This window comes from Oncorhynchus masou, chromosome 15, assembly GCF_036934945.1.
Source record: "Oncorhynchus masou masou isolate Uvic2021 chromosome 15, UVic_Omas_1.1, whole genome shotgun sequence".
Taxonomy (NCBI): Eukaryota; Metazoa; Chordata; class Actinopteri; order Salmoniformes; family Salmonidae; genus Oncorhynchus; species Oncorhynchus masou.
In genome coordinates, this window is record NC_088226.1 from 45,152,332 (window position 1) to 45,174,917 (window position 22,586).

Sequence of the window (22,586 nt, forward strand, 5' to 3'; positions counted from 1 at the left end):
ATACACAGAACGAGCCCCACAATACACTACACGGGGCGAAACCCGTAATAACAAATGCACAACAATATATGGGACGAGACCCGTAATAACAAGTGCACGCAGCAGGAAAGCCGAAATAACAAAGCACAGGTACTCACAGGCCAATGGACATGGGAACAATAACCGACAAGACAACAGTGAACAGAGGGCACATATATACCGTTACTATCAGTGGAATTGGAATCAGTTGTGCATAATGAGACAGTTCAGTGATGCCTAGAGGCCTGTGACATAGACCTCTGGAACTGATGCACAGAATGAGCAGCATTACTGGAGGAATCTGTGACAACTGGCCCTTAGGAAAAGAAGGGCTGAACACGCCCCCATTCATATCAACGATACTGTAGTGGAGCGAGTCGAGAGTTTCAAGATCCTTGGTGTCCACATCATGACTACTATCATCATGACTAAATGACTATTGTAGCTGGAAACGGCATATTTTTTTTATGGAATATCTGTATAGGCGTCTAGAGGCCCATTATCAGCAACCATCACTCCTGTGTTCCAATGGCATGTTGTGTTAGCTAATCCAAGTTTATAATTTTAAAAGGCTAATTGAACATTAGAAAACCCTTTGCAATTATGTTAGCACAGCTGGAAATTGTTGTGCTGATTAAAGAAGCAATAAAACCGGCCTTCTTTAAACTAGTTGAGTATCAGTATTTGTGGGTTCAATTACAGGCTCAAAATGGCCGGAAACAAATAACTTTATTCTGAAACTTGTCAGTCTATTCTTGTTCTGAGAAATGAAGGCTATTCCATGCGAGAAATTGCTTAGGATTTGAAGATCTCGTACAATGCTGTGTACTTGTATGGTCTTGTATGTAAGCATTTCACGGTAATACCTGTTGTATTCGGCGCATGTGACATTTTTGATTTGATTTGATGTAATTGGATGGATGCTCTAGTAATCTAATGGCACGTCCAAAGTGTTCCTGTGTAATACACTCAGGTAGGCCATTTTGATTCAATTTCTATTGTTTATTTTGGGATTGAGTGCTGAAGTGTTGCAGAATAATATATATTTTTAAGTGCTCCTAGATGCCAGTGGGGAAGTTAGATCTTCTTAAAGTGTCATTGTTTGAAACAAACAAACAAACAAACATTTAAATCATATATTTCTTTGATTTTCTTTAACTACCTCTTATTCTTCTTGATCAATATCTCCTTCCTTCATCCTTATCAGTTATAAATGCAAATCATCAATGTGACCTATTACAGCTCAAGCAATAATCCTCTTTTAAGGGGACTTCTCATATTTATTAATTCATTTGACATTTGAGGTGTATTACCCTGTGGCTCTGAACATATTGTGTGTATCAGATATTGTTCCCACGTGTGTCAGTAACTGTATAACTGCAGTGAGACAGTGAACACACACACACAGACACACACAGACGTAAATGCCTTAGTCTTGTTTGGACTCCGGGAGGAGTAGCTGCCTAGGCAGCAGCGAATGGGGATCCTAAATAAATACAAAATACACACGCACACGCACAAACAAACAAAGGTTAGAAATGTTTGCATCATCAGTCACCTGAAATATTTAACGAGGATAGCATTGATGAGTTGTCATTTAGTTTGACATGTGGCATGTACTGTATATGCATAGGGGTTCTTTAGACCACTGTGAGCCCAACATCCAGAAGAGATCATACTAATGCATCTGATTGCACATTTGTCCCTCATGATCTCCTGAGGCATCTGACACCAATTAAATATTAAATCACTATGCAACAGTGTTGTGAAGATGAACATTTCTGGTCTGTCCTTTTCCAGTAGTTGAAGCCTCCTCTGTTTCCAGATCAAAAGATTGAAATGGCGGTTCCATACGCTCAACGTCTCATCTCTCGTTGCCATCGGACCTGGAAGAGGGCTTGGTCAGCACTCTTGTCCTCAGCTCGGGTTCAACGACAGGCCAACCGTCATCGCCATTTGAGTCCTCTCCTGCGTCCAGGCCAGATGGTCTGGTTGTCTACTAGGGATCTGCCTCTGCCCATGGAATCAAGTATGTTGAATGGACCAACGTAACGGAGTACCAAGGATCTATGGCACATTAATCCAGTGGCCTATTGTCTTCATCTTCCCTGGTCCATGAGGGTTCATCCCACCTTCCACATCTCCAGACTGTGCCACCCGAGACTCTGGGTTCGCGCCCAGGCTCTGTCGTAACAGTCCGCGACCGGGAGGTCCATGGGGCGACGCACAATTGGCCTAGGGTCGTCCGGGTTAGGGAGGGTTTGGCCGGTAGGGATATCCTTGACTCATCGAGCACCAGCGACCAGTGGCTGTGCATGCTAACCAAGGTTGCCAGGTGCACATCTACTTTGTGCATGACACAAGTAATTTACCAACAATTGTTTATGGACAGATTATTTAATTTATAATTCCAGCACAAGTTACATACACGAAATTGATTGTGCCTTTGAACAGCTTGGAAAATTCCAGAAAATGATGTCATAGCTTTAGAAGCTTCTGATGGGCTAATTGAAATCATTTGAGTCAATTAGCAGTGTACCTGTGGATGTATTTCAAGGCCTACCTTCAAACTCAGTGCTTCTTTGCTTGACATCATGGGAAAATCAAAATAAATCAGCCAAGACCTTAGAAAAAAAACTTGTAGACCTCCACAAGTCTGGTTCATCCTTGAGAGCAATTTCCAAACGCCTGAAGGTACCACATTCATCTGTCCAAACAATAGTATGCAAGTGTAAGCACAATGGGACCACGCAGCCATCATACCTTCAGGCGTTTGATTTCCTATGATTTCCAAGATGGCGTAGCAGTGCAGAGGTCTTTTGTTCGTCCTCTCGTGTACTTTTGTATTTTTCATCTTTTTGTATATATTTAAATTTTATTTTCAATCTCTTCTCCATTTTAATTTAATCATACCTTCCGGTAATCTGCCTCACCCAATGTGATACGGAACCGTTATTATTTAAATTTTTTAGACCTTATAGCAAGAACCACCTAGCCATCAGAAGCCAACCAGCTAATTATCTACAAGTCATTGTTAGCCACTGCTAGCAGCCTTTACCTTTTGCACAGATACCAGCCCTTTTTTTGCCTGGATAATACTCGCCAGCCTACCAGTATCGGACTGTCTTTCCACTACAACGCCGGATTCCTGCCGTAATCCCTGGACCATTACTCCTGATCTTCACAGCTAGCTAGCACCCACCGAGTTACCCAGTACCAAAGCTATCCCTGAGGCCCACCTCCCGGCCTACTCAGTTGTTCACCCAGACTCCACCCAAACATGGCTAGAACCCACTACTCCACCGGATCCTTGCCATAAGCTCTGGACCTTGGCACCGGGTCACTGCTGCTACCGAGTGGCTATAGTGGCTAACGCCCCTGCCCCGGCACTAGCACCAGTTAGCCGTGAGCCAGGCGCATCTCCCGGCTAGCAAACTAAATTACTACAACTACAATAACTCTTTCGCCATCTGGCTGTGCCCCACTAAATTACTACAACTGTGCCCCGCCGCACCACCACGACTGGTGCACCACCACGACTGGTGCCAGGCGCATCTCCCGGCTAGCAAACTAAATTACTACAACTACAATAACTCTTTCGCCATCTGGCTGTGCCCCGCCGCACCACCACGACCGCCGCACCACCACGACTGGTCTGCTGACGAATACTCCATCCGCTGTGCCTTCAGCCAGCCTCCGTCGGACGTCGGAGCAGACGCTTCAACTAGCCTGGGCTACTAACTTTAAATGCCGTGTCAACCGCGTGCTTGTGTAGTGGCGACTGCCTCCTGGACCCTATGATCACTTGGCTACATAGCTGATGCCTGCTGGACTGTCCATTAATCACGGTACTCCATTCTGTTTATTTATGTATATTTATTTTTTCTATTTTTTCTTGTTTATCTGTTGGACCCAGCCGCGAACTCAGGCTCTGTGTGTAGTTAACCGACCCTCTCTGCCCAGTCATCTACATTTTACCTGTTGTTCTTGTTTTAGCTGATTAGCTGTTGTTGACTCACCCGTTAGCTAGCTCTCCCAATCAACACCTCTGATTACTTTATGCCTCGCTTCGCTGTATGTCTCTCTCAAATGTCAATATGCCTTGTGTACTGTTGTTTAGGTTAGTTAACATTGTTTTAGTTTACAATGGAGCCCCTAGTTCCACTCATCATACCTTTGATACCTCCTTTGTCCCACATCCCACACATGCGGTCACCTCACCCATTATAACCAGCAAGTCCAGAAATACAAACTCTCTTATCATCACTCAGTGCTTGGGCTTACCTCCGCTGTACCCGCACCCCACCATACCCCTGTCTGCACATTATGCCCTGAATCTATTCTACGACGCCCAGAAATCTACTCCTGTTATTCTTTGTCCCCAACGCGCTAGGCGACCAGTTTTGATAGCCTTTAGCCGTACCCTCATCCTACTCCTCCTCTGTTCCTCGGGTGATGTGGAAGTAAACCCAGGCCCTGCGTGTCACCAGGCAACCTCATTTGTTGACTTCTGTGATCGAAAAACCTTGGTTTCATGCATGTCAACATCAGAAGCCTCTTCCCTAAGTTTGTTTTACACATTGCTTTAGCACACTCCGCCAACCCCGATGTCAATGCCATGTCTGAATCCTGGCTTAGGAAGGCCACCAAAAATGTGGAGATTTCCATACCCAACTACAACATTTTCCGTCAAGGTAGAACTGCTAAAGGAGGAGGAGTTAGCCTGCAAAGTTCTGTCATACTTTCCAGGTCTATACCAAACAGGTGGAACTTCTAATTTTAAAAATGAATCTCTCCAGAAATAAGTCTCTCACTGTTGCCCCCTGCTATTGACCCCCCTCCACTCCCAGCTGTGCCCTGGACACCATTTGTGAATTGATCGCCCCCATCTAGCTTCAGAGTTCATTCTGTTAGGTGACCTAAACTGGGATATGCTTATTAACACCCCGGCAGTCCTACAATCTAAGCTAGATGCCCTCAATCTTACACAAATCATCAAGGTACCCACCAGGTACAACCCTAAATCTGTAAACATGGGCACCCTCATAGACATTATCCTGACCAACTTGCCATCCAAATACACCTCTGCTGTTTTCAATCAGGATCTCAGCGATCACTGCCTCATTGCCTGTATCCGCTATGGGTCCGCGGTCAAACGACCACCACTCATCACTGTCAATCACTCCCTAAAACACTTCTGCGAGCAGGCCTTTCTAATCGACCTGGCCCGGGTATCCTTCAAGTATATTGACCTCATCCCGTCAGTCGAGGATGCCTGGTCATTCTTTAAAAGTAATTTCCTTATCATCTTAGATAAGCATGCCCCGTTCAAATAATGCAGAACTAAGAACATATATAGCCCTTGATTCACTCCAGACCTGACTGCCCTTGACCAGCACAAAAATATCCTGTGGCGGACTGCAATAGCATCGAATAGTCCCAGCGATATGCAAATGTTCAATACACGCAGTCAGTCAGGAAACCAAAGGCTAGCTTTTTCAAGCAGTGATTTGCATCCTGTAGCTCTAACTCCAAAAAGTTTTGGAACACTGTAAAGTCCATGGAGAACAAGAGCACCTCCTCCCAGTTGCCCACTGCACTGAGGCTAGGTAACACGGTCACCACCGATAAATCCATGATAATCGAACATTTCAATAAGCATTTCTCAACGGCTGGCCATGCCTTCCTCCTGGCTACTCCAACCCCAGCCAAAAGTTCCCCCAACCCCAGCCAAAAGCAGCTACTCGCCCAAGCCAGACAATCTTGACCCTCTCTTTCTAAAACTAACCGCCGCCATTGTTGCAACCTTTATTACCAGCCTGTTCAACCTCTCTTTCGTATCGTCCGAGATCCCTAAAGATTGGAAAGCTGCCGCGATCATCCCCCTCTTCAAAGGGGGTGACACCCTAGACCCAAACTGTTACCGACATACAGTATATCCATCCTGTCTATCTAAAGTCTTCGAAAGCCAAGTTAATAAACAGATCACTGACCATTTCAATCCCTCCGTACCTTCTCCGCTGTGCAATCCGTTTTCCGAGCCGGTCACAGGTGCACCTCAGCCACGCTCAAGGTACTAAATGATATCATAACTGCCATCGATAAAAGACAGTACTGTGCAGCCATCTTCATCGACCTGGCGAAGGCAAGGCAGACTCAATAGCTTATCGGCAGACTCAATAGCTTTGGTTTTTCTAATGACTGCCTAGCCTGGTTCACCAACTACTTTGCAGACTTTGCAGAGTTCAGTGTGTCAAATCGGAGAGCATGTTGTCCGGACCTCTGGCAGTCTCTATGGGGGTACCACAGGGTTCAATTCCAGGGCCGACTCTTTTCTCTGTATATATCGATGATGTTGCTCTTGTTGCGGGCGATTCCCTGATCCACCTTTACGCAGACGACACCTTTCTGTATACTTCCGGCCCTTTCTTGGACACTGTGCTAACTAACCTCCAAACGAGCTTCAATGCCATACAACACTCCTTCCGTGGCCTCCAACTGCTCTTAAATGTTAGTAAAACCAAATGCATCCTTTTCAATCGTTCGATGCCCGCACCCGACCGCCCGACTAGCATCCCCATCCTGGACGGTTCCGACCTAGAATATGTGGACAACTATAAATACCTAGGTGTCTGGTTAGACTGTAAACTCTCCTTCTAGACTCATATTAAACATCTCCAATCCAAAATCAAATCTCGAATATGCTTTCTATTTCTCAACAAAGCCTCCTTCACTCACGCCGCCAAACTTACCCTAGTAAAACTGACAATCCTACCGATCCTCAACTTTGGCGATGTCATCTACAAAATTGCTTCCAATACTCTACTCAGCAAACTGGATGCAGTCTATCACAGTGCCATCCATTTTGCTACCAAATCACCTTATACCACTGTCGTGACGTTGTATTAGTTAATGTGACGACTGTTGCTCATCGAATGATTAAACATTTCTAATTGCGTGATTATCTTAATCAAGAAATGCTTAACTCATTTACCTTGGGCACCATGGGAAAATAAATTTTTATTGAGTTTCTATTTCCCAAATGAACTCAAAGAATATCAGAATATCGATTTTACAACAGCCGCTAATTAATCAGTTACCGCTACAATCTCGTTCTGAACGTCGTATAATCTGGGTATCTGCACGGACCCGGGTCTCACCAATGAGTTCGTACCACACCAATCTTAGTTGAGTATTTATTTACTAGAAAGCTAAAATGATGATAAAATATACACATACACAAAAACACATTCTAGGCTATTGATTAGAACAACACACTATGGCGCGTGTTACCCAAAATGGGGATTTAAAAGAGAGAGAAAAAGAGAAAGTACATGAGAGAAATATACATTTGGGTGAATTTGTCAGCTATGCTTATTCTAACCCTAGCCTTGCTCCAAACTGCCGCTCTTATGGGTCAGAATGCAATGATGTAATTACGTGGGGAAGGTCTCTGTGGATTCTCCGTGTGGACCGTCCAGGCTGCTCAATGACGCACTTCTCCGGCGCACCTCTCTGGTCGTCCTCACGATGTCAGTGTCCTTTTGGCTTAGGAGTCTGTTCCCTCGCCCTTGTTCTGGAAGGGCTCTTCTGAGGACAGACAGCTCTGTAGCTCAGAGCTCACAGTGTAGGAATGAAACAGTCTAGATACCACGATTCGATGGGAGGTGGAGGCTAGGTGGTTCGACTTGAATTCACCCGCTTAGACACAGCTACTCATCCGTAGCTTGGGTAGAAAAGTATTTATTTGTCCTCAAACTTGTGTTGCGTTTTGGGGTTCGTTGACTTTTTAGACCTCGGCTGCAGCTTGGGTCACGTAGTGTAATCTGTAAATTCTTTACTCACAGGTTTTATACCCTCGTGTCAGAAGTGGGCATTACCGCCTTTAGTGCAATTCTCTGGGCGTACCAAGTTATGCGCAAGGTCTAGATTTTAACTCAAATTTTAGACAACTAAGTTCACATTTCATCTTTACCAAAACATTCCCTATGATTTGGACATTTTCCACACAATGTAAAATGAATAAACATCAAACATATACTAGGAAAACTCTTCACGTTACAATGTTTTCGAAATAACGTCATCTATTAACCTTTAATAACAAAACAAAAATGACATACATTTTCATATTCCATCTATCGTCATGACCACCATTGTGGCCGACGGAAACCATTGTTCCAAAGTCCCTTTATTGCATGTTCAATGTTCTGAGGTTGGTTCTCCATATTGAGAGGACACAGGAATGTTGTGTGGCCTAAGATTTACCAGGGGCGTGAGGGGTCATAAAACCCCACATCTTCAGACCCCTAGATCTCTCCTCCTCTGTTGAGGTTGAGATATAATCTGTAGGGTTGTGGTCTCCTGTAACCTGACCTGATCAGGACAGTCATGAAACCACCCACCACTGCGACCTGTATGCTCTAGTTGGCTGGCCCTCACTACATATTCGTCGCCAGACCCACTGGCTCCAGGTCATCTATAAGTCTATGCTAGGTAAAGGTCCGCCTTATCTCAGTTCACTGGTCACAATAACACCCACTCGTAGCACACGTTCCAGCAGGCATATCTCACTGATCATCCCCAAAGTCAGCACCTCCTTTGGCCACCTTTCCTTCCAGTTCTCTGCTGCCAGTGACTGGAACGAATTGCAAAAATTGCTGAAGTTGGAGACTTTTATGTCCCTCACCAACTGTAAACATCAGCTATCTGAGCACTTTACCGATCTCTGCAACTGTACTAGTCCATCTGTAAATTGTCCACCCAATCTACCAGTATCTCTACTTGAACATCATCATCTGCTCATTTATCACTCCAGTGTTGCTAAATTCTAATTATTCGCTCCTATGGCCTATTTATTGCCTACCTCCGCATGCCTTTTGCACACACTGTATATAGACTTTTTTCTTAATTTTTTTCTACTGTGTCATTGACTTGTTTATTGTGTTATTGGCTTGTTTATTGTTTACTCCATGTGTAACTCTGTGTTGTTTGTGTCACAATGCTTTGCTTTATCCTGGCCAGGTCGCAGTTGTAAATGAGAACTTGTTCTCAACTAGCCTACCTGATTAAATAAAGGTGAAATAAAACATAATTAAAAAAAAATACCGCTCAGGAAGGAGATGCATTCTGTCTCCTGGAGATGAACGTACTTTGGTGCGAAAAGTGCAAATCAATCCCAGAACAACAGCAAAGAATATTGTGAAGATGCTGGAGGAAACAGGTACAAAAGTATCAATATCCACAGTAAAAACGAGTCTTATATCGACATAACCTGAAAGGCTGCTCAGCAAGGAAGAAGCCACTGCTCCAAAACCACCATAAAAAGCCAGACTACGGTTTGCAACTGCACATGGGGACAAAGCTCATATTTTTTGGAGAAATGTCCTCTGGTCTGATGAAACAAGAATAAAACTGGTTGACAAATAATGACCATTGTTATGTTTGGAGGGAAAGGGGGAGGCTTGCAAGCAGAAGAACACCATTCTAACCGTGATGCACAGGAATGGCAGCATCATGTTGTGTGGGTGCTTTGCTGCAGGAGGAACTGGTGCACTTCACAAAATAGATGGCATCATGAGGTAGGACAATTATGTGGATATATTGAAGCAACATCTCAAGACATCAGTCAGGAAGTTACAGCTTGGTCGCAAATGGGTCTTCCACATGGACAATGACCCCAAGCATACTTCCAAAGTTGTGGCAAAATGGCTTAAGGACAACAAAGTCAAGGTATTGAAGTGGCCATCACAAAGCCCTGACCTCAATACTATAGAAAATGTGTGGGCCGAACAGAAAAAGCGTGTGTGAGCAAGGAGGCCTACAAACCTGACTCAGTTACACCAGCTCTGTCAGTAGGAATGAGCCAGAATTCACCCAACTTAATGTGGGAAGCTTGTGGAAGGCTACTAATTGAGTGTATGGAAACTTCTGACCCACTAGGAATGTGATGAAAGAGATAAAAGCTCTCTACTATTATTCTGATATTTCACATTATTAAAATAAAGTGGTGATCCTAACTGACCTAAGACAGGGAATTTTCATTAAGATTAAATGTCAGGAATTGTGAAAAACTGAGTTTAGATGTATTTGGCTAAGGTGTCTGTAAACTTCTGACTTCAACTGTAAGTTCAGTAGGCTACAGTATCTATTTCATTATGTTGATGGCTTGGTGTTTTAAAGGCCTGGATTTAGACAAATGTTGTCAAACATATGCTGTCATCTCATTCGTGTATTTGTTCAGGAAAAATATTATTGATGTATAGCATCACGTTTCCTCATAGCCTCAATCATCAATTAGATAGGCCACAGCCTTGTGTAGCCTATGCATGCATGTGATGTGGAATTAATGACGCAGTGTAGTGTCATTGATGTAGAGAGGGTGTGACCTCGTGTTTTAAAATTGTTCCGCTGGAATAGTATTTATCACAGATAAACAAGAACACAAACCAATAGCAACCAGAGAGAAGTAATTATGAAGACCTCTCAGTGCCAAACCAGAGTATCTCAGAGCGGCAGCGCGAGCTACATGAGCAGCCTCAGCACCCGCGCAATGAACCCGCTCAGCAGCGCGAGCCTCATCCTCCTTGTTCTACTCATCTCAGCGATACCCATCTGCAAAAGTAAGTTTAATAATATATTTTGAGCATGCTTTGGTGCTTGTGCATTGCTAAAGGTCCAAGTCAAGATCTTAAAACGAAAAACTTTTTAAAGCAATGGAAAATGTTTGCGGCTTTGCTGTAGCCTAATTTAATAGGTTATGAAAATGTAAAGTTGTAATCAAAGGTTTTTTCAAACCATTGAATTTGGGCAACATAAATTGCTAATAGGCCTAATCAACAAGCTCTTCAACAACAATATAAATGCTTAAAATAATTAGACTACAAAATAAAATTAGGTTCATCAATCATCTCACTTTGTTAGCTTTAATGTGTACAATTCATGGAAGAAAAAAAAACTGTAGACTAAAGGTAGTTGTATTTCAATCCCTTACAATATGAATAGACCCATATCAATATTTAAAGTCAAGGTTATTTCACATGCCAATCATTATATTATTGTGCGTAATTACACATTATTGGGAACCTGCCCAAAGGAGAGAAGGTTGGAGAAATGTTTAAAAACTTGACATTTACTCAAGTCTATCTTAACTGCAGATTGTCATGATAATAATTGGTAAATTAACGTCGATTGTTGCCTGTTGCATTTAATTAAACGTTTGCCATGTCATCAACACTTTCAGCACTTTCATCTGGTAAATGTACTTTGTTCTGAAGAGGGCCTGGTGTCTCCCAGGTCGTTGCTACAATAAGAGCGCTAGATTTGATCGGAGGGCGAACTTTCGTTACAAGGATGTTTTTCATTTAGCCTATATAACCTATTATCCAAGACTGTATTTTCGTTTGTGGGATTTTCGCTGACTGGAAATGAATTGATTATAAACGGGGTTGCATAGAGCACTGGTGTAAGCCTATAAACTCCCACCACCGGTACTGCGGCTTTGCAACCTGTTGTTCTAGGGCTGCAACTCACCTGGTCTTAACTACCAGATAGAAACAAAAACAGACGTGTTTCGGCCCTCCAGTACTGGAATTGAACAGCCCTGGGCTGGGTTTCCTAAAAGCATGGTACAGTAGGTACAGTAGCAACAAAGCTAATCTTAATTCTATTGAAACTAACTGGAAGAAATATGATTTTAGTGCTATGATGATTTTGGGAAATCCAGACCTATTTTTGAGTATGAAATTAGGCTACACTTTTATGACTCCTCCATAGCCATGTAACATACATAAACGACAAAAGTTGGAAAGGGAATGACCTCCTAATCTACAATCAGTTAATTTCACTGTATTTTGAACCATAATGGGACACACTATTGGAACTTGTTGTGGATGAGCCTGATCATTAGTTTCAAATTGACCCATTAGTACCGTCAAACCTTTCTGGGAATAGCATCTATTGTGACATTGTTGCAGCTAGACATTTGTTTTGGTAAAATTATGATAGTGTATTTACTGCACTGGCAATTTCTCTCTATTATTTATTTCATGCATGGTCCTCTTCTCCCTCTCCCACTCCTTTCTTTCGTCTGTGACAGACAGCTTGAATGTCCTACAAAAAGCAATAAAGCCCCCCCCCCCCCCATTTTAATGGCTCTAAACATTGGCTTGGATTCGACCCCAAACAGCAATAATATCACAAATGATTGAGACATAAATAGATTCAGAATGGCAATCGTGTCAATCACTCTTCAGTGACATGATAAATTGTATTTGTTAAGGGTTATTTGCGGTGACATTGAGCGATTGAACGCGGCTTTGATGCTCTTATGTGATAATTGCCACAGGTGTTTAGAGACATTTAAACCGCGATGGCGACAGGAAGAGAACAAAGCTATTGCTGTGTGCTGTTAGGACAATTCAGACAAAAAGAAGGACAGAAGAGGGAAAGAGGGATCTATAAGGGAAAATAGTGGTTTAAAGAAAGACCATTGTTGGATGTCAGTACACTTTTGGGATACAGAGCTGTTGGTTCATAGTTGGTCACTATGAGTTTTTGAATATGAACAAATATGACCCCAGGATAACACAGAAGAGCTTCAATACACACTCCAAGTTCCCATCCTTCTGTCATATTGTCAAAATGCATTAGTTTATTACTATGATCCACTCAAAATGGATTGTTATGGTTTTTAATCACGATATACACACTCCTATTAGCTTAGTGATACAGCATCAATGTGATGATGTAATGATACTCGTGTCTGCCTGTGTTTCAATGGAAGGTTCTCCAATACAACAGCAGAGAGCAACACTAGACCAGTACCAGCTGCTCAACCAGGTAGGCCACAGAACTACAGTGTCTCCCTGTTCTCTCTCTCTCTCTCCATTTTCCCATACTAAGACTGAGCTGTTCCTCTCCTTTGCTATGCAGAGACATGTTTACTATTCACTCCCACTCTCATAACAACACTCGTCTTGTCTCCCATAGCTAGAAGATGTGTGCTCATCCTACCTTTCTGCAGACCTGCCATTTCGGGTGAGTAAGACTAGAATAATGAAATGTTCATATGAAAGCACGGAAGAGAATGGATGAATGTTCAATGTTTTCTTTCTCTGAACCTCTCTCATATTTTCAAGTTCAGGATCAATTCCAATTATGATGAAATTTAAAATAGTCAATAACAGGCTTGAAATGAAAATGCTGTGACAACCGTATCAGACTATTGCGCTCACCTCTTCCCCCCTGCTCTCTGGTTGCTACCCTAGATACCCAATGTTTTAGGAGAACTCTGTGTGTTGATGCCTGTACAGAAGTCTAAGGTATTCCACCATTCATGTTCCAGCATAGTAGCTCAAACAAAAATTATATCACAAATATAAATACACACATTGTGGTTTATCCTACTGTGCGAGCACAACACAGTTGCATGTATATTCAGATTTGCAGTGTTTAATCATTCTCGAGTAAATTTAGTTTTATTTCATTGTCATTGCAGAAAGGATGGGACAATCCTAGTAAAAGGGTAAGTGCGGCATCTGTTTCATCCGTCTATTGAAAAGTGTTCACTAAGGGTAACTAATATCAATGCAATCAACATCCAACCTTTTGACAATTTTTATTTGTGCGTGTATGTGTTTGCTTGCATATACAGTTTTTATTTCATTATGTTAAGCAACAAGGTGCTGGCTTAACAGAGGAGGCGGTAAGTTGGGTTAAAACTCAATTTCACTGTGCACTGCTTTGCGGCTTGACACGAAGGCACATTGCATTTTCATTTTATTATCTGTTACTTGTACTGTGTTTTTAGTATTGCATTACCTTTTTCATTCCATAACGTGAATTTTTATCTTGAAAAAGTGTTAGGTTTTAGCTTAGTTTTTATTTCCGGAGTAAACCAAATATTTAGAGTTATGAATTGCAGACACTTTGCTGCATATCACATTACCACAGCTTTCACGTTCTCAAAATGCATGCCAGCTCACACAAACGTACATTCTATAGCTGCCCAGCTTGCGAACTTCGCAAGAGTTGTCCTCCAAGGAGACAGGCCCATAGGTTTCTGGTATAAGAAATACCATAGTTTTCCCATCCCTGGTATGAAAAAGGTTGAAGGAAAACACTGCTCCACCTGCCATAGTGCTTCCCTTCCCCTTGTCTCTTGCTCTGCATGCAAGATGTACACTTTCTTAAACTATTTTAGGTGTGGCATGTGTCCACACAGAGGTGTCATGCCCATAGGGGTCAGATTTGTCCAGTTTTTTGTTGTTGTTTCTCTATAATACTACTAGTCACCTGGCAATTGTATGAAGTTGGTTTTATCCCAGATACACTACATCACCAAAAGTATGTGGCCACCTGCTCGTCGAACATCTCATTCCAAAATCATGGGCCTTAATATGGAGTTGGTTCCCCCTTGGCTGCTTCCACTTTTCTGGGAGGTTTTTCCACTAGATGTTGGAACATTGCCCCAGGGACTTGCTTCCATTCAGCCACGAGCATTAGTGAGGTCGGGCACTGATGTTGGGCGATTAGGCCTGGCTAGCAGTCGGTGTTCCAATTCATCCCAAAGGTGTTTGATGGGATTGAGGTCAGGACCCTGTGCAGGCCAGTCAAGTTCTTCCATACCGATCTCGACAAACCATTTCTGTATGGATCTCGCTTTGTACACATGGGCATTGTCATGCTGAAACAGGACAGGGCCTTCCCTAAACTGTTGCCACAAAGTTGTAAGCCCAGAATCATTCAGAATGTAATTGTATGCTGTAGCGTTAAGATTTCCCTTCACTGGAACTAAGGGGCCTAGTCCGAACCATGAAAAACAGCCCCAGATTATTAATCCTCCTCCACCAAACTTTACACTTGGCACTATGCATTCTAGCAGGTAGTGTTCGCCTGGCATCCGCCAAACCCAGATTCGTCCATCGGACTGCTAGATGGTTAAGCGTGATTGATCATTTAAAAAAATGCATTTCTACTGCTCCGGAGTCCAATGGTGGCAAGCTTTACACCACTCCAGCTGACACTTGGCATTGCGCATGGTGATCTTAGGCTTGTGTGCTGCTGCTTGGCCATAGAAACCCAGTTCCTTAAAAATATGATCCAAAGTGGTCATTTCAGGCAGCGCCGATAGGGATATTTAAGGCCATCCAAAAGCTGGTTTAGCGGGTAATGGCATTATTTTGACAGTGGAAACACAGCCTATACAGCCGTGACTCACACTACCCATATGTGCATGGAACAACAGTAGCCTAATGTGCTTTTGATGCCTCTATACTTTGCATTTAGAAACAGATTTTTTTTCTCCCATTTTGTTTTATTTGATTAAAAACCAAGCACAGCCTCCCCTCTCAATTAAGGCTTTTTTTGTTTGCCCAATGCAATTATGAAGTAGTCAAGACTGTCAATAAAGTGGTTGGCTCCTGAGACCGCTTGGAAATAAATCTTAATCACCAAAGCTTTATTAAAATATCAAGTTTGAGAGGAGTAAAACAGTGAGCTGACGTTCCCTTTTTATCTATGAATTGTAGGCAGGCCCACATTATTTTAGCCATGCAGGTCCGGTTTTGGACGTGCGTAAAACCCCCTCCATGATGTAGGCTACGTGTCCATGCCCATGGTGAACCTCATATTTAGAAGTTATCTGGTCTGTAAAAATGGCTTGTTTTCCGTTTCGTATGTTCAAAACCTACTATAACGTAGACTTTTTTTATCCTGGTGATTTTAACAACATTTATTTGTTGTTTCAAAAAAACAGATTGTTATTCTTTCAATTTTATTACCACAACTTATTAGAATGATTCAACTTCTTGGTTTTATGGTGACAAAGTCCGTGTCACGCTTGCAATGTAACTTCTGGAGGTGTGTGAACGCTACCTGATCTTTAAAATGGTTCTGATTATGTTCATAAAACATAGGACTATTTGGGAGCAGTGTAACGGTGAGTTGACCGTCTCCCTTTCTATTTATATTGGATCAAAGTCCAGCAACTGTGAAAAGTTTGGAGGCGCATAAACCCTGCATAGTCTGCGTTGTTTTAATATTATATGCCCACGGGGGGAAATGATGGTGCCTTTTAAGTGTAACATAGCCTATTTAAAACAAGTTGTTTTGTTTAAAATTTGATTAGACTTATTCCTTCTCTTTTTAGGCCTTATCAATAAATAATTTAATCTTGTTTATTGATAATGTTTGGCATGTCCATGCTCAGCCATAATGCAATTTACAGTAGGTCTGGCCCCTATATCAGTGTGAATGCTATTGAAGCCATGCAATTACCAGCCAGCAAGTGTGCTGATAATTGTGATAGTGAAAATGGAACAAATATTTCTGACACCCCCCTGAACGTATAGCACTACCGCATGCGCTTAGATTTACCATTGTGTTAGGTTTGTTAAAATAGAGCCCTTAGTTTCTTTTAAAAAATTCCCCAGCCAGGAGGATACAGACAGCTGAAGAGGTATGCTTAGATATGCATTTTGTTTATGATATAGAATTAAGCATAAGGATTATGCAGGAAAAAGGTGTTTGAAAAATGCTAAATTCTCTAATTTACGGATGGGGGGCCTAGCCCCTCTACAGACCACCACTAGCTATTCTGACATACTTTGTGCCCCCTCACATTTTTGGGGTGCGTGACACACCTGTTTACACATTAGTGTATCCTGTCTTGTTTGCATGAGAATTGGAATTACTCATTTCACCCTCACTTCCGCTGTCATCAGAATAACTGACGTGGGGGAACATCATTAGTGTAAATTAGATAAACAGAAAGTACAATGAAGGGAGTAATTTTCTGCCCTGTCTGAATAATTCATGGAAGGCTGTATTTTTAAGTGCCAACCATTTTCATCTCAAGTCTCCAAGTCATTGTAATGGCACCGAAATGACATCCTCTATTTCCTGTGATGGCTTCATTAATTCATTTAGGATATAGCTCTGTTTACAGTCACAGGGCAGAGATTGGCTTTGCAAAGTTCATCCTTAGAGGATGTTAGCACAGTAAAATCAAGTTGAGTTGACAAAATGTAAACCAGATAACAATCGAAATATGATGTCTTTCCTAGACATTGTGATTACGCCATGAAAATGCATATTTAACTGATTGTAATCGGTTATCTGACATCACTTCAATTCCGTCATAATGACATCCCACACCAAATGTTGTCCAATGTTACCTACGCATGACGCTGGTACATTACATTAGCAGAGAAGGTATAGCACTTCAGTGTCCTGGCATGGCCTGCATGTGGAGAGCGTGCTGTCACTATGTGATGTGTCGATCTAAACATGCAGAGTCTCAGAGTCTGCAAATGAACACAGGGTTGTACTGAGGACTGTGTGTGTACGTACAGTTGAAGTTGGAAGTTTACATACACTTAGGTTGGAGTCTTTAAAACTTGTTTTTCAACCACTCCACAAATTTCAAAACTATAGTTTTGGCAAGTCGGTTAGGACATCTACTTTGTGCATGACACAAGTAATTTTCCAACAATTGTTTACAGACAGATTATTTCACTTCTAAATCACTGTGTCACAATTCCAGTGGGTCAGAAGTTTACATACACTAAGTTGACTGTGCCTTTAAACAACTTGGAAAATTCCAGAAAATGTCATGGCTTTAGAAGCTTCCGATAGGCTAATTGACATCATTTGAGTCAATTGGAGGTGTACCTGTGGATTTATTTCAAGGCCTACCGTCAAACTCAGTTCCTCTTTGCTTGACATCATGGGAAAATCAAAAGAAATCATCCAAGACCTCCAAGAGTCTGGTTCATCCTTGGAGCAATTTCCAAACACCTGAAGGTATCATGTTCATCTGTACAAACAATAGTACACAAGTATAAACACCATTGGACCGCGCAGCCATTATACCGCTCAGGAAGGAGACATGTTCTGTCTCCTAGAGATGAACGTACTTTGGTGCGAAAAGTCCTAATCAACCCCAGAACAACAGCAAAGGCCCTTGTGAAGATGCTGGAGGAAACAGGTACAAAAGTATCTATATCCACAGTAAAACGAGTATTTTATATCGACATAACCTGAAAGGCAAGGAAGAAGCCACTGCTACAAAACCACCATAAAAAAGCCAGACTACGCTTTTCAACTGCACATGGGGACAAAGATCATACTTTTTGGAGAAATGTCCTCTGGTCTGATGAAACAAAAATAGAACTGTTTGGCCATAATGACCATAGTTATGTTTGGAGGAAAAAGGGGATGCTTGCAAGCTGAAGAACACCATCCCAACCGTGAAGCACGGGGGTGGCAGCATCATGTTGTGGGGGTGCTTTGCTGCAGGAGGGACTGGTGCACTTCACAAAATAGATGGCATCATGAGGAAAGAATATGTGGATAATTATGTGGATATATTGAAGAAACATCTCAAGACATCAGTCAGGAAGTTAAAGCTTGGTTGAAAATGGATCTTCCAAATGGACAATGACCCCAAGCATACTTCCAAAGTTGTGGCAAAATGGCTTTAAGGACAACAAAGTCAAGGTATTGGAGTGGCCATCACAAAGCCCTGCCCTCAATCCTATAGAAAATATGTTTGCAAAACTTTAAATGTGTGTGTGAGCAAGGAGGCCAACAAACCTGACTCAGTTACACCAGCTCTGTCTGGAGGAATGGGCCAAAATTCCCCCAACTTATTGTGGGAAGCTTGTGGAAGGTTACCCAAAGTGTTTGACCCAAGTTAAACAATTTAAAGGCAATGCTACCAAATACTAATTGAGTGTATGTAAACTTCTGACCCACTGGGAATGTGATGAAAGAAATAAAAGCTGAAATCAATCATTCTCTCTACTATTATTCTGACATTTCACATTCTTAAAATAAAGTGGTGATCCTAACTGACCTAAGACATGCAATTTTTACTAGGATGAAATGTCAGGGATTGTGAAAAACTGAGTTTAAATGTATTTGGCTAAGGTTTATGTAAACTTCTGACATCAAATGTATGTGTGTGTGTCAGTGTTGCCCAATTCCGAATTGAATTGAGAATGCATCAAATTCCAATTAAATTCTGGAATTTGAATTGAGGTAGTAAACAGGATACAAAATTTCAATTTGAATATGAATGAAAGTAAATATAATTCAATTAAATTAAATTCAAATGCCTATTCTATTCTATATTAGGTATAGTCAAATCAAAGTTTATTGTTCACATACACAGATTTGCAGATGTTATCGCTGGTGCAGTGAAATGCTTGTGTTTCACCGCTTGTGGTTCAAGCAATTCATTGCACCTGCGATAACATCTGCAAATCGAGCTCCAACAGTGCAATAACACCTAGCAAACAATTACAAAATAAGTTATCTATGATGAGCCATGACTAGAATACAATGCATATAAAGTGGAAGAAACAGTATGTAAACATTATTAATTAATGAATTAATTATTATTAAACATTATTCAAGTGACCAGTGTTCAATGACTATGTACATATGGCAGCAGTCTAAGGTGCAGAGTAAAGTACCTGGTAGTCTATACAAATATACATATTGAACATAAAACATGTCATTATATACATGCATAAAAGATATTGTTGAAACGATTGATTTCAGGACAAACTCTTAAAAGAACGATCAAGGAAAGCAACCTGTTTATGAATATTCATATATTCATTATATTTCATTAATCACTTACATTTTTCAGTTCACTTACACTTTTCTAAGCACTAATGTTAAAAGAGTATATGAACATTCCAGAGAAAATTGATATTTATTGTTATCTGGAAGTGTGACCAGTCAGATTCAATGAAACTCATTTTCTATGACTGATTGGAATTTATTTGAATTGCATTGAATTAACTTCTACTTTCTGTCACTCAAATTCTACATCCTGTAGGGTGTGGCCAATTCAATTAGAATTTCAACTCATGAGTGGAATGGGAGTCAATTCAAAAATTCTGTGGGTGACTGCCCTCGCACGGATGTGCTCGTGCACATGGGTGCATCCACTGAAGCATGCATTCATACTTGTGTCTGTGTGGATGGGATGTTAGGGTGTGTGTGTGTGTGTGTGTGTGTGTATGTATATATGGACTCTTCTCTGCAGCCCCCAGCCCTCTGTCTCTATGTCCGGGCAGTTGTTCATGTTTCTTCATGTCTGTCTGTATGTGGATGTTTTGTGGATGTGTCAGTCCCCTGTGATGCACCCTCTCCTGCAGCTAGTTCCTCAACTCCATACCAGACGAGAGAGAGGAGAGGAGTTTGTATTCCGCGTATGTACACTCTGCATGTTCCGTTTTACATCTACTCTGCACCTGTCACTTCTTTGGAGAGGAAATCTCTCAGTAATCTCTTAGACTCGCATATAACAAAGCCACCACAATTTGCAGTGCTTTGTTATAGTGTGATACTAATCGTCGAATTAAAGATATTGTGAGCATCCTTTGCTTTTATTTAATTGGGTGAGCTAAAACTCTTGATGTTCCCTTTGCAGTCAATTTGGGGCATCTGGAGGCAATTCTCTTTTCACTTAGCCAATGTATACAGGATTTGTCATTTTTCCAGTGTGTTGTCCTATTATGAGACTGTTTCATTGTGCGTATTGAGGCTACCTTTTTTACACACATATTGCCACTCTCTGTTCTCGTCTACATTAGCTGTTCTTTTCCATGATTCAGGTAATTACAGTCTAAAATGAGTGCATCTGACAGGTGAACATCCACATCGCTGTGCTTTAACTCAACATAATTAATCCTTCATTCTACCTGGGGTTGACATTCACATAGTAGCTACATCAGTATTGTGAGTGGAAAAGTGCTCAGCTTAGTGTGTGTCTGTTTACGTCAGAGACTCAATGGGAGTGACGTCTGCTCTAATGGTTTTGCCTACGAAATAATGAAATAAGTGGAAAAGGAGCTTAGACAGATAAACAACGATATCTAGCACACTTCTTTCTGTGCCAACTGAAATGTTGACTTTTTTTCATTTTAAAGCGGTTGTCGGCTGAATAAATACTGCCTTACTCAAGTAAGACAATACCTGAATTTCTATCACCTGTTCATTGATATCCTCTGTGCATTCTGTTTAGGATAATCTCCAGGGACCTGGGGGTATTCAGAGCAGAGGGTACTTCTTATATCGGGTATGAATACACACATTCAGGGAACAGGCATTAACTCAATTACAACGTTTATTTGATTTCATACATCAGTAACATTTGTTTTTCTTTCTTACAGCCAAGAAATGGAAGAAGATCCCGAGAATTTGAGTAAATGTAAGGTTTGGGGTATTTCTCATTGCCATTATCATTAGTAAACACTGCTGTAACACTGATGTACATTTACTAGTGTACCCTGAAAGGGTTGGGAATGGGGGAAAAAAACATATCAAACCTTAATCTGACAGAGTGGGGAGGCAGGTTTCCATGAAACTCTTTGGTTATTATTACTGTGAAAACATTTATTATTGAGTTCGTAGCCTTCTGTGTTTGTACTTGCATGGCCTTGACCCTTTAAAACAACGTGTTACAGAGTCCCTACTATACGTTGTACAGACATGACATGCTCAGACTGTCCAGAGAACCGAACAGGCACAACCATCATAGAGCGGTCCAGACCTCCACCAAAACGATGTTGAAAGAATGAAGAAACAAAATGAAGAACAAAGAACTGAGAGTCTAAGTAAACTAATATTTGTTTGTCCAAAAGTCTTAGTTGTGTTTTGATCATGTGTCTTTTGAATTAAAAGCATTGTTATATGGTTATCTTTGTGGTGGCATTATTTTGCAAAAAGACAGATACTGCTTATGAAACTTGCACAAAGAGGTCCTGACGCAACTGGAAAATTGTCAGTGAACACACAAGAGGAGTGTGTTTGTGTTTGTGTGTGTGTGTGTGAGCTGAAATACTCTTGACCATACTTAGTGTGCTCAAAAAAATAATGTCTCTCTCTGAAACATTTCCTATGACACAAGATTGAGATCTCACCCAAAACTATTATGTTGCACCCGCATTCTGGAATTAAACTCTACCTTTCAAACAGACGAAAGACCAGAAAGGCTGTTTATAGTCTCAAAATACCAAAACCTCATTGTTTCAGCTACCAACTATTACATTCAGGTGAAGAAGTAAACTCATTCGGATGACTTACTAATTGTATTTACAGTGCCTTGCGAGAGTATTTGGCCCCCTTGAACTTTGCGACCTTTTGCCACATTTCAGGCTTCAAACATAAAGATATAAAACTGTATTTTTTTGTGAAGAATCAACAACAAGTGGGACACAATCATGAAGTGGAACGACATTTTAACAAATCAAAAACTGAAAATTTGGGCGTGCAAAATTATTCAGCCCCTTTACTTTCAGTGCAGCAAACTCTCTCCAGAAGTTCAGTGAGGATCTCTGAATGATCCAATGTTGACCTAAATGACTAATGATGATAAATACAATCCACCTGTGTGTAATCAAGTCTCCGTATAAATGCACCTGCACTGTGATAGTCTCAGAGGTCCGTTAAAAGCGCAGAGAGCATCATGAAGAACAAGGAACACACCAGGCAGGTCCGAGATACTGTTGTGAAGAAGTTTAAAGCCGGATTTGGATACAAAAAGATTTCCC

General features: G+C 41.4%; 1 protein-coding gene across 1 annotated transcript; it reads left to right on the forward strand.

Annotated features, from left to right (window-relative positions):
* The first annotated feature begins 10,489 nt into the window (after positions 1 to 10,489).
* On the forward strand, positions 10,490 to 21,660 carry nmu (neuromedin U). Its single transcript, XM_064987470.1, has 10 exons — positions 10,490 to 10,637; positions 12,800 to 12,855; positions 13,006 to 13,053; positions 13,284 to 13,337; positions 13,514 to 13,540; positions 13,670 to 13,720; positions 20,163 to 20,243; positions 21,059 to 21,112; positions 21,207 to 21,244; positions 21,501 to 21,660. Exons 1-9 carry the CDS (start codon positions 10,490 to 10,492, stop codon positions 21,240 to 21,242), a joined length of 555 nt encoding a protein of 184 aa, XP_064843542.1. The 3' UTR covers positions 21,243 to 21,244; positions 21,501 to 21,660.
* Positions 21,661 to 22,586: the final 926 nt, after the last annotated feature.

Excerpts from the sequence above, each read along its gene's own strand:
- nmu (XM_064987470.1), top strand. The coding sequence starts at position 10,490 with ATGAAGACCTCTCAGTGCCAAACCAGAGTATCTCAGAGCGGCAGCGCG. Across the intron at positions 13,338-13,513 it reads TGCCTGTACAGAAGTCTAAG|AAAGGATGGGACAATCCTAG; the intron begins GTATTCCACCAT and ends TTGTCATTGCAG. Across the intron at positions 13,721-20,162 it reads CTGGCTTAACAGAGGAGGCG|TCCCCTGTGATGCACCCTCT; the intron begins GTAAGTTGGGTT and ends TGGATGTGTCAG.